The sequence below is a fragment of the Crocodylus porosus genome, unplaced genomic scaffold (genome assembly GCF_001723895.1).
Source record: "Crocodylus porosus isolate Cpor-Errol unplaced genomic scaffold, CroPor_comp1, whole genome shotgun sequence".
NCBI lineage: Eukaryota > Metazoa > Chordata > Crocodylia > Crocodylidae > Crocodylus > Crocodylus porosus.
The window spans coordinates 2621662-2634115 of NW_017728942.1; the positions used below are offsets into that span (position 1 = coordinate 2621662).

General features: G+C 43.3%; 1 protein-coding gene across 7 annotated transcripts in view; it reads right to left on the reverse strand.

Moving 5' to 3' along the window:
- Nucleotides 1-2374: 2374 nt before the first annotated feature.
- Nucleotides 2375-12454, reverse strand: part of BCAS1 (breast carcinoma amplified sequence 1) — an 80008-nt gene continuing 69928 nt past the window's right edge. For 6 of the 7 annotated variants that reach the window (XM_019548154.1, XM_019548151.1, XM_019548155.1 and 3 more), the window contains 2 exons: nt 9377-9643; nt 2375-3376 (listed from right to left, as the gene is read on the reverse strand). In XM_019548154.1, the coding sequence (XP_019403699.1) occupies nt 3302-3376; nt 9377-9643 (342 nt within the window). In that variant the 3' untranslated portion in view covers nt 2375-3301. The remainder of the gene's footprint in view (nt 3377-9376; nt 9644-12454) is intronic. The other variant, XM_019548156.1, reaches the window with a different exon arrangement.

A 12454-nucleotide genomic window follows, 5' to 3' on the forward strand; every position in this document is an offset into this window, starting at 1 on the left:
CTTAAAGTGTAAGCTCTGTCTCCTGCCCTGCACACGTACAGTGTCCAGTACAGTTATATTCCGGGACCTTTTTGTACCAATTAAGCACAAAGCCAGAACAAAACGACAATCCCTGATGTAAGTAGTTTACAATATAAGTATTAGATTAGACAATAGATGAATACAGGTACATATTAGAGCACAAGGGGAAAATGAAACTATGGGTTCCTGATTTATTTATTGGTCTCTAGGCAATACGGGGAAATAATATGCCTCTAAAATGAAATTACATATTTTGCCTATCTTTGTGACTAGTCTCTGAGCACAAGATTCATGCTGGGCTGTGTGACACTGGAAATTACATTCTTTTATTCAAGCAGTATACATACCTGCTTGGTTTGTTTCATCCTGGAACTATCAGCTATTTTCCTCTTCTAGTTTAACGACATTAGGCACCTGGACAGCTTCCAAAGGAGAAGAGTTGAGCTTGCATGTATTTTTACATAAGACCATTGATTTGCAGGTTCAAAAACTGTCAGCACAAAACTGTACAGGAATCTGATTGTTTTTTCTGCATTGGCAGTGCTTAGCCCACAACCAGCAGAACATAGCCATGGCGCTCAAAACAACGTAAGTGTTGAATGAGCTCATCTATGGAGGAAGTGGATAAATAACTGTCAGGTAGACAGAAAACTCTTATGAAAAGGGTGACCATTTAAACTCATTTCCTGGGATCACATTTCTTTTAAAATATCACCTTACGATCACAGGAGGGTTCATTGCATTCTGACAATGTGGCCTGTTTCAAGTCCATTCAAAATATTCTAAAATAGTGCTGGTTCGGTTAAGTTCTTTATATGATTTCTGTACTGTTCCCAGGGCTCAGTTCAGTAGTTTGAGAGTCAGGGAACTGAGAGTCATTTCTCTTTGTCCTGGCTGGACAAAATGAGCTACTTGATGTGAACACTTATACTTTATAAAAAATACTTAAGATTCAGTAACCTGGCTCCAGAAATGAGGAACTTCTACAAAATGGTGGAGGCTGCTGCTCAGACTTTTCTTCCTCTATGGGCTGTGTGTGTTGCTGCTTCTGAGAAGGCTGACTGCTTCTTCAAAGTTTGCCATGTTCCTTTTATCAGAGAGGAATCAAAACAGGGGAGTTTCTGTGTGGCAGACTCTGCCAGAACTCACCCTTACTTCATGAGTATTAGTGTCTCATTGGTATCATCACACTGATTTTTCTCTGTTTTCTGCCAAGGGGTTTTCCTGATTCATGCAACTAACCACTTGTCAATCAAGGTGCAATCTGCAAGTCACACAGTGATTTCCAGTTTCCTATAGAGTCCCACCCCACCTATTTCCCTTTGGAACATAGGACTAAAAGTTTCAAGCTGAATGACTGGCTTTAGACGGTACTTCTTTGAGTCTTTTCCAAAGATGATGTGCTCTTCAAAAGAAAATTTGGTTCACACACAGGGTTTTTAATATCAGAACAGCTGCCAGGTCAGTGGTGCACAACACTCATGTAATACTGAAATAGTTATTTCAATACTAGTGTAAAAGTGGCTATGCTACTATACAGGTGACTTATGCCATAATAGCTTTATTCCACTTCTTTCATGAAAGGACTTCATTTGTATAAAGTTCCTTTATTTTACTATAACTTCATCCACTTTAAGGGAAGATATACCACTTTAACTCTTTTGATCAATGCTAGAAAGCTACGGAGTTTGAACTAGACAAACCTGACTTTCTGACTGGTTTTGTGCCAAATTAAATATGTCAGTACAGAGTGGGAAGTTAATTTCTATTTGACAGAGCTGGATTAACAGGATTAATCACCCTTTGTCCATATTCTGTGGGTATAGTATTGACAGTCATATCTAATCATCAGCTACAAGGTTATAGTAGAGCATTACTAGCCACTTCTAGAAAGAAAGGTAGCTCTTTTCACCCATGTTCTTAATACGAGTTAGGAGTCCAGGCTTGCATATTCTACAGAATCTGTCTAACTACGATATCCGATGATATCTGGAAAGAGGTGACGTGAAACCTAATTTGGATTGAGAGAGAATGAAAGATATTTGCTCCACAGTCAAGCAGAGAGCGTGGGCGTGTGGGTGTGTATGCATGTAATTTATTTCCTGCTTCTTCTATACCAGTCAGCAAATAACAAGAACAACCCAAATTATTATTATTATATATATAGGCATGCTTATATAATCTCTGGTTAAAGATTAAAGATACACATTCTTCTTTTTTAAAAGAAAACAAGTTGTTTATTAAATCATAAGGAAATCAAAATATACAACAGGGTATCATTCAAATGCTAGTATGGATTAAAATGTCAGTCCTGCAGTTCCCTGTTTGAGCAAAGAATAAACCAACAGAAATCTGAATTTTCCATAAAATTTATTAATGACAGTTACTACAGGAGTTTTGTAAAGCAGGGAGAGGCCTGGTCAGTCTTAGGTTTGGTTTTCATTAGGATTAATTACAGATATGAATATGGACACATATCTGAGGAAATAACTGAAGGTTTTTTCTAGCATCTGCAAAACATTAATAATATAAGATTGTAGGTACACCTTCTCGAGTTAGTACTAAAGTGGAGATACTGGTGCCCCCTTGTGTTTGTATTAATACCTTAAGTAATTTTCCTTTGTTAACCCACCTCCAAGTCAAGAAAGAAACTGTGTTTCAAATCATTTAAAAGCCTTTGCATTTTAGCTTTTTAATTTACATTAATAAAATGCTAACCAATCTGAAGCATGATCTTGTAATGAATCATTGATTCTTTTATCCAATTGTCCTTGCTAATTAAAGCAAACCATAACAGGTGGGATGTTGTTTTTACTCTTATGGTGAAAGTTTATCAAAAAATGATAAAATGATCTCTTCCTCCCCCCACCCCGCTTCCCCCCAACCCCCGCTTTAATGCTCTAGGTGAGAATATCTTTGCTCACTGCTTTGCCCCACAAACTGTATTCCTTGTATCACATGCACTTTTTCTTTCTTTCCCCACTTCAACTGCAACTTTCTTAGGTTTTGAAACGTTCTCTTCCCACTCGACTTAAATCACCCACAAAACCTCTCTTGAATAATAATACTACATGTTGCTTCTCAGTGACCTTTACAGTTACTTACTAGAGACTAGTGAACAAATTCTGTAAATGATACACCTCAAATGTACACAAATGTTTGCTTTAGCTGGAGGCACGGCCCTTTTTTGATGACAGCCATATAATGAAAATAATGAGTCATCTTCACTGTAAGAGCACTTGTGGAAAGCCACTGATTCTTCAGCAGCCAAGCATATCCATTACTTGGATTTCCCAGCAGGTACAATAGACACTGGATCTGTTTGCACTTCAGCATCAGACATCTTTTTGGGACCCTAGAAATAATACAGAGAAATATGGTTGAACATTTTGGGACATTTGTTCAGTCTCGAATTATGTTTTAAATCTTTGCAAAGAGACATTTCCCATTCGCATTACCACCTTCCTCCCTTACTAAAAGTACAACTGACACCTGCACAGGTATTCTCTCCCGAGTAGCAGCAACTATAGCTAAACCTGGGTGCTGTCGTTGTGTATTCTTGCCCTGACCAGGGTAGAAGGGAGTTGCTTTTAGACAACTACACTAAGTAAACATGCTATGTGCATCCCTGAGTCAATAGCAGGGGTGGGTAAAGTGGCAGATCTGGCTGGCAACCGGGCTCCATTTCCCAGCAGCTCCTGCCCACATGGTTGGGGCCAGTTTCCATGGAGACCCCAACCACAGCTGTGCTGTGATAGCATGAGGCTGGAGCTGCCATGGAGACTGGCCCCGGCCGCGCTGGCAGGGTGTGCAGCAGGGCAGGGCTGGGGCTGCTCTGGAGCTACTGGGATCTTGTGACAGAGGCAGCTTGGTCTGGTGCCATGGCAGAGCCACAATCTGCAGCCTGCATGCTCTGGGCAGGGGCACGGTTGTAGTGGATCACAGTTCTGCCCCAGCTCCTTGCAGCAGAGGCAGTCTGATCCAAGCTGCCCCCACTGCAAGATCCCAGTGGGGGTGTGTGCAGGAGCCCACCCAGGGACCCCCATATATCCTGCGAGCAGGGGCAGCCCTAGGGACCACAACCAGGCTGCAGGGAACAGGTGACCATGGATGCCTCTACTCCCTGACTGCAGTTGACATGCCTGTGGCTGATGATGATGGGGGAAGAAGGAGGGCAGCATGCTCTCCTGTGCCCAGCAGCTAATCTGGGGTTGCCCAACCACTCGGCTGTGCTCGACAGTCTCTGGTAGCTGAGGGAGTCTGCTGGGAGGTGTGCAGGAGCGCCTCCAACCTGCTGGCCTTGGCTAGTGCAGGCAACCTGCATGACCCCCCTGCCCAAGGGTGTACACATGTTCTGTTCACTCCTGAACTAACCTATGCCACTTACAGAAACCCAGATAAGTTTGATCAATTCTTCCTTAGGCTTTTTGAATGTCTATACTTAGCCTCCCACTTCACACAGTGGGCTCCTAGTTCACACTGATTACTCAGAACTTATTCTGGTATAACACCAGGGTGAATCAAGCCCTGACTTCCTCACCTTTAGGAAGAGAAACAACAATAGATGTTTTTACATTTACTAGAGCCAGCATATACGTGACTCTGGTTGCTATCCATTTTTACTTTCTAGCTTTAAAAACTGTACCAGAAACCCCCAATGTGTCAAAGAATGCACCAGCATAAACCCTCTGTACTTTTAGGTTGGCCATGGTATAGACCGCTGTGATTGAATTTGGACTACTTTGTCTAGAAGTGGATGGCTTCTAAGTGATTAAGTCTGGAAGGCTACTGAAGATGCTTCTTTTAAAATGTATTGCTAGTGGTAACTGATGGTACCTTGTTCTTAAATAGCATACAGACAACACTAATCATTTCAAAATGTATCCAGCAACTCAAAGCGTCTAGACAGCAATTAAAAGATTGTATTAGAAGATTAGCTTGCAGACTCCCAGCTGTACCTGTGCCTGTGTGCTACAGGAAGATATTATTGTCATTTCTAGTTTGACCAAGGAAATAAGACATTACTGTTTGCCCTACTTCCTGTAAATAACACAGTTACACAGGAAACTCATTTCTCATAATTCCTATTTTGACTCACTTAGCATATTTGCAGAATTGCTTCATTTTTGGAAGGACTGGCCTTTGATTTTATGAAGTAGGGATAAGAGAGTTGATCATAAAAAGATGAATAGGTGGCAGTGTCTTGTGAAGTACTGTAATATATCAAATCCTTCTGTTTTAAACATTGGATATTCTCTTGGCCAGAAGGATGAGATCATCCATGTCCTTTTTTGGACAGCAATATCTGCTAACCACCTTCAGACCAGGTGGTTTTTCCAATCTCATTGTTTGTTTTTGTTGCTAGCAGGCCAGGCCAACTACCATGCTATCAATCTAAGACTTTACACTCTTAAAAAGGAAGAGCTAATGTTACCCTGACAATGGAAGAGGGAAAAAGTTATTGGTACTGGAGGCCCCGGTTAATGCAATGAAAGAGAATGCACTGCCAAGCCAAGTTGTATCATACATAAGATATACAAAGAAATAAACATGAAAACCGCATCGACTCCTTCTACTTTCCTTTCACTCTTCATATTTTTTAACTATAGCTGCCCCTTCATCCCCACAAACAGATTTCACCTGTCACTGCTAGAAACATTCCCTCTACCCTTTGTCAAAAAAATCTTCCCTGCATCTCTGCCTCAGAGTCTCCTCCTTTATAATGTATCATTTGAAAACATATTCTCCTGCTTGCCCATACCTCCTCCGATCTCTTTGCAGTGCTTCTAACTGTATACCTAGAAATATAGCTGGGACGTTTTTGAATGCTGACTGAATACAGGACACCCTACAACAGGGGTGGGCAATTATTTTGGGCGGAGGGCCACTTACTCAGTTTTGGCAGGCTGTCGAGGGCCGCATGCATAGCCCTGCCCCTTGACAGGTGCCTTGCCCTCTGGTCATCATCTTGGGACCAATGCCCCAATGTCTTGGGACCAATGTCCCAGGGCCAGCATCGGTGGGGCCCAAAGCAGGGCACAGGCTGGCAGGGGTCTGTGGAGCCGGGCTGGGCTGCACCAGCAGGGAGTGGGGAGCTGGCCTGGCTCCATAGAGCCCCTGCTGGCTGGGACCCCAGGGGCTCCTGCCACCCTGCTCTGGGCCCTGCCGGCACTGGCCCCAGGGCACTGGTGCAGACCCCGTGCTCCTGCTGGCTCCCCGCCCACTCATGCCCAGTGTCCCCCAGCCCCATGGTACAGGTGGGGGGCAGCACACAGCCCCGACCCCCTGCTCGCTGGCAGGGAAGAAGCTGGTGCTGAGCATGGGGAAAAACATCCCCTTGCCTGCCCCATGGCTGGTGCTCCCTGCTGCAGGGACACACATCCCACATGGGGCTGTCTGGAGCAGGCACAGGCAGCCCTATGCGGGCTGCAAGAGGCTACAGCAAGGGGTACTGGCCATGAGGTGAGTGAGGGGCTGCTTTTTCCCATGCTCAGAACCAGCTTGTAACCTGGCCCCACTGCCAACTTGGGCTCCAAGCTGGCTCTGGGCTTGCCCATTGGCGACAGCAGCTGCCGCTCCCCCACTTGCCGCGCTGGGCAGTGTTGGCTGCTGCTGCCCACCTGAAGCTTGGGCGCTGGGCAGCCCAGAGGCAACAGTGGCAAATGATGCTCAGTGCAGCAAGCAGGGGGGCCACAGCTGCTGTCACCACACGCAGCCCCGACGGGTGAGTCCAGAGCCGCTATGGAGCCCAGGCTGGCAGTGGGGCTGGGTCACAAAGCGGTGCTGAGTATGGGGGGGGGAAGCAGCCCCTCCCCACCCCATGCCCGATGCTCCGTGCTGCAGTTGCCTGCAGCCCACCTAGGGCTGCCTGTGCCTGCTCTGGACATCCCCACATGGGCTGCAAGCAGCTGCAGCCCTGGGTGCTGGCCACAGGGCAGGAGAAAAGCAGCCCCTCCCCCACCCCGTGGCCAGTGCCCTGCACTGCAGCCACTTACAGCCCGCAGGGCTGTCCGGAGCAGGCACAGGCAGCCCCATGTGTGCTGCAAGTGACTGCAGCACAGGACGCCAGCCACAGGGTGGACAAGGGGCCGCTTTCCCAGGTCCCAGGCCAGAAGCCCCCACTGGGGCTTCCCCTGGATCCTACTGTCATTTTTGACAGGAACCAAGGGCAGATGACTATTAATTTTCTAAATTTTTTAGGGGCCCCATGGGCCGGATAGAATGGTGTTGCGGGCCAAATGTGGCCTGTGGGCCATATTTTGCCCACCCTGCCCCACAACAGAAAGTACTATTGTCAACAAATACAGAAGCCCTTTTACACTCATTGGCTTCCTTGACAATTTTAACTAAGATCATTGGTATTTAGCCCAGAGCACTTAATTTCAGCAGAATCCAAACCAAGAAAACAAATTTTTGTTATCTTTAGAAATAACAGAAGTAGTTAATATTTGCTCTGTTCCTGTACAACCCATGCTAGAAAAGTATGGATTTCTCTTTCCCTCCAATTGACAGTAATAAGTCTATAACAGCTTCCCCCTGAAGACTTTAGCTCAATAAGAAATTCATATCTTCACATCAGGCACTCTCAGGCTCAAACCCAAGGTAAGGCTTGCTCCTCATATTTATAGCATGAGACATGCCACTCATGATATGAGTCCTGTTACGCAACATATGCACACACACATAATTGTGCATAGTGGAAAAGGATGTGAACTAATATTTCACTCTAGGACTCCAAGGCTATGTTCACATGGCCTCTGGAGACAACCCAGGAGTGCTGCCAACAGACACATCCTGGCCACTCATGCTACCCCCGATTGTTCAAGTTACATCGTAAGCAGAATAGATGCTTTAGAAGACTGAGAGGGCCAAATAAGCACACGCCCAAGCTGTCTACTCTGCCTAATTTGGGACATATAGAGGTAGCTAAGAGTATGCAGAACCAGTTAGAGACATACACTCTACCTTAGGTACCAATATTAGTACGGCAGAATTAAGAATATTGTGCTTCACAGACATCCTATAAGTGATATGCATGCTAGATGGCAAAGAAAATTATTAAGTGGCTTCATTATTATTAAAAATCAGATGAAAATACTTAATTTCCCTTCCGCCCCCACCAATATGCATTTTTTTTAAAGTGCAAATAATACTCTGCAGTGCTTTTCTGTGAAATATATGAAGATTATGATGTGGAAAAGCATCTGCCTCATATTATTCAATACAGCAGGTTCACTTGATAACTTAATGTTCTGACAGGGCTAGTTTTCAAATTGGCATCAACATTTAAAATGCAGCTTGTTTTTTTCCTCTTTCAGGCCGTGAAATTTGGCTTAGTTTTATTCTTTTTCCTATGTGTTTTTTGAGCAGGGAAGGCAAAGGAAAAAAAAGGGTTTTTAAATATCTCACAGGGACCAGACTGAGTAGGGACCACTACGGGTAAAGTAGTCACATCACTGTGTGTTCTCCACAAAAATGGAAATACATGCTGGTGTCCATTTTGCATGTGGGCTATCCAAAGATATGACTGGCGCCGGAGTTCTTGAAGTAAAAAATGACTCTTGTCTCTTTTATGAGAAGGAGAAAGGAGTCAGCTGCAGATGTTTTAATTCTTTAAAAAAAAAAAAATCAACTGCAATCTACCCTCCTGGCATTGACCTCTTGGAAGAAAGTTTGCCTATTTGTCCCATGCCAAACCCATTCAGAGGACTAATCACCCTTTGTCCATATTCTGTGAGCATAGTATTGACAGTCATTTCTAATCATCAGCTACAAAGTGACAGCAGAGCATTACTAGCCACTTCTAGAAAGGAAGATTTCACCCACTCTTTTCTGAACTTCTGCATCGATCCCTATAGCCCATTAGTATGGGTGTGTCAGAGGGAAGCAAAAAAAAGTTGCACCCATTGCATGTCTTGAGCAAAGGACTAGGCGCATTCTCCAGAGAGCTCAGACTTGCGGTCTTCTGAATCTTTCCAAAAATCTACCTTTTGGTGCTGTAGAGACACGAGCATCCTGCCCGAGCGCAGAACCCAGCAGTGAAAACAAAGCACGCACATGGGTTTCCAAGCTATTTTCTACCCGTTCCATTGCTGGTTGGCAGCTGCGTCCCCAATTTTCCAGACCTCTGCCTGAAAGTGAGCTGCTCCCTGGCCCCTGTCCTGCACTCACTGCCACGGAAGTGCAACCCTCCACTCAGATAGCCCACCTAGAGGCCATGGCATTGCGCACCCCTACGGGGACCTCTGAGCAGTCTAGACCAGCTCAAACTTGCGCAACCCTATGGGAACCTTGGGCAGCGACACCGTCTAGACCAGCTCAAACTATTTAAGAACAAAAGGTGAAGCTAACGTACAAGGCCCTTGAAAAAACCTCCAAGAGACTGTCTCTTCTCTGTCTTCTTGAGGGGCGTTTCCTTTGCGGTGTCTCCTCCGTTCTGGATGGAGTCAGTCTCGCCTGTATGCTGCTCTCTGGAGTCTTGCTGATCTTTGGTTTCCTGTTTGTTACCTTTCTGCTTGCTCAGCTCTGCTGTAGACTTCTTGTCTTTCGAACTCTCTTTGCTCTTCTGGCCCACAGGTTCACTTTCAGCTGGGGCGACTGGCCTCTCTGTGGAGTCTGATGTCTAAAGTGGTTTCAAACAATGGTTATTTTTAGTGGGAAATGGAAACACTTTGCCAGGAGGGTCCCTAAATATAGTAACAATTTAAGACCACCTGCCGGGGAGCAATTCCGTTATCCCACAGGTTTGCATTTACAGAGGTAGATCCCGATTCCTACAACCCTTAATTCAGGTAGTCGTTCCAATGAGATTATTAGTATAGACAGTGTATAGTGAGTAAAAGCTGCAAGGTCAGGCTCTTTCTGCCTTTCCTTTCATATATTTCTATGATGAAGGTGCTTTAGCTGGCAGAGCTGCATATGCACAGAAGGATAGAATCACATGCACATATCCATAGCTGCAAAGACATAAGCACCTTTGCATCTCTGTAGAGGTACAAAGAGAGTCTGAAAGCAAAAAGGAAGGGGGAGTGAGAGGCAGAGAGGGAGAGAGAAAGAGGAAGAGGAAGAAAGAGAGGGAGAAGTGCCAGGGTGCATAAAGCAGAGGTAAAAATATCCCCTCTATAAAATTACAGCACTTCACCAGATGATTAACACCCCGCGATTTGGCCCTGGTAATGTCATATAACATTCTTCATCGAATTGCTAAAAAAAAAGAGACAGCAAATACTCAGTAGACAAACAATGTTACATAGCACCTAAGTACAAGAAATACTGTACAGGAAGTATGAGAACTCTGACCCGGAGAAAATGGCTAGACAGGATTAAAGTTCCTAAACCAAAATTTCAACCTTGAAAATAAATGGAATAGCACAATGACACCGCCAGTTCATTTCTAATAAGACACTTGCTTGCTGAGGGGATTTTCTTTTTCTGTGTTATACAACACCAAAACCATGTTAGCTCATTTGTTCAGTTAAAAAAAAATTTGGTAAGGAAACGGACAAATTTATTGTGTTTTAAATTGACTCAAGATCTTGCATCTGCAGTCTGGAGATGGCTCACTAGTTTAATAAGCTACTGCTTTGCTATCTTCTGTAATTTTATCATCAAATTCAAAATATAGGAGCTGTTCAACAAACACACCAGAAGTTGTGTTAAAATCTCAGCTTTCATTAAAAACCAGAAAACCTTTTTAACTATCATCATTTCAGAGAAAACCTTTAACGTATAAACTCTAATAGCTCAAAAAACAGAAGGCAAATAAAAAACATTGTATCTCAACCCTTTTATTTAAAATCTGTCATAATTTTGAAACCAACCTCATAATATAGAGGTTAAACTTAAAAAAAAATCAAGGACTGGCAGTACTGAAGAGGCTCCATATTTAAGTTTCCTTTCTGTCCTTTCTATCTTTTAAAAAACATGTAGGTTAGGGAGCCTTTGATACAGACCATACTAATTCTCCCGATCATTGAACAGTTTATTTCCCCCATAAAGCTATAATATTTTCTCTATATTTTTCCTTCCCTCTTGGGCAAGCACTCTTTCTAATTTTATATAAAAATCAAACCACTATTTTATGGTTCGTGCTGTAGCACATAAGATGACACTACAAGAAATGGGGAAATATTATAGAGTTTATAAGGTTACTTGTGCAAAAGCACGGCACAGCACAGCGACACCAACCGTGCGCTTAGAGTTTCTTAAGGCAAAGTCAGTAATCTTGGAACTGTGGAAGACCTGCCAGATCTGCCTCCGCAGGGAACGACGGTACCTGTGCCTCGTAAGTCTTGCACTTGTGCATCTAAATGGGCTTTCTCTGAGTGCCGAGAATGCAAGATCTCTCCTAGCATGTAAACGAGAAATGTTTCATAAAACCCAGTTTCACTGTTTATCTTCATTCTGATGGATTTACGTTGTCAAACAAGAAGCACTCAAATGCCTCCCTGTCGCTTTGTTTGACAGATCCTTACCGGAGCTTGATTTTTTTTAAATGTTAGGATTTGGTGGGTTAGACTTACAAGAGCAGAAAATAATTGAAGAACAAAAGCTCCATCGCTATTTTCATCAGATGTCTCCTACCTTAACGGTCTAAGGAATGCTTCTGGCCCTGAAATCAATGAGTGTATGTGCAGGGTCAAAGTTAGCATGAAATTTGCTCGGTCTTGCATATAACTATTTTTGTGAGTGTGGTGAGCAAGTTTTGACCTTTAAACTATTTAAAGCACCATCTATACCTTTTGTAAAGCAAAAGAGGGGGGGGAAAAAAACAATCAGGTGATCTCTGGGAGGTGTTTCGTGTTCATTTTGAAAGGCAGGAAATTGACATATTTGATACTGATGGGAGTGGCAGCAGACATTACAAAGAGAAACCAGTGAATAATGAAACACGTGATGCTTCTCATTTTAAAGGCTCATCTCCACCTGACAGACTCCACTTATTCTCCTCAAATTAGAACTTGCAGGAAAAAAAATATTGACAGATTAACAGGATTAGGTCTTTAAAATCCTATCACATTGTTCCAGGGCCTGATCAAATTCCTAACGGAAAAGTCACTGATTTTACTTGGCAATGTCAGAGCCATGAAGACTATACTTAATCAGGCAGTTTAGGCCCAGGCTGTAAGGTTTATTAAGCGATTTTCAGACTTAAAGCTTCCAAATCTAATATTACGGGAATGCTGTTTTCTGATTTCTTTTGTTAAATTTCAGTGACAAGGCTTTTAGAAAAAAAGGTTATACTTTTTCTGTAATGTTTCCCATCAAATAATAATCTTTCTAATTGTTCATGAAGAATAAAATTAATCCAGAATAGCACTGTCCACATTGCATGAAATTTAAAACATAAATAATATAGAGGGCATAAAGCAAAGTAGTATATAATAAATTATTATTAAAACATAAATAATATAGAGGGCATAAAGCAAAGTAG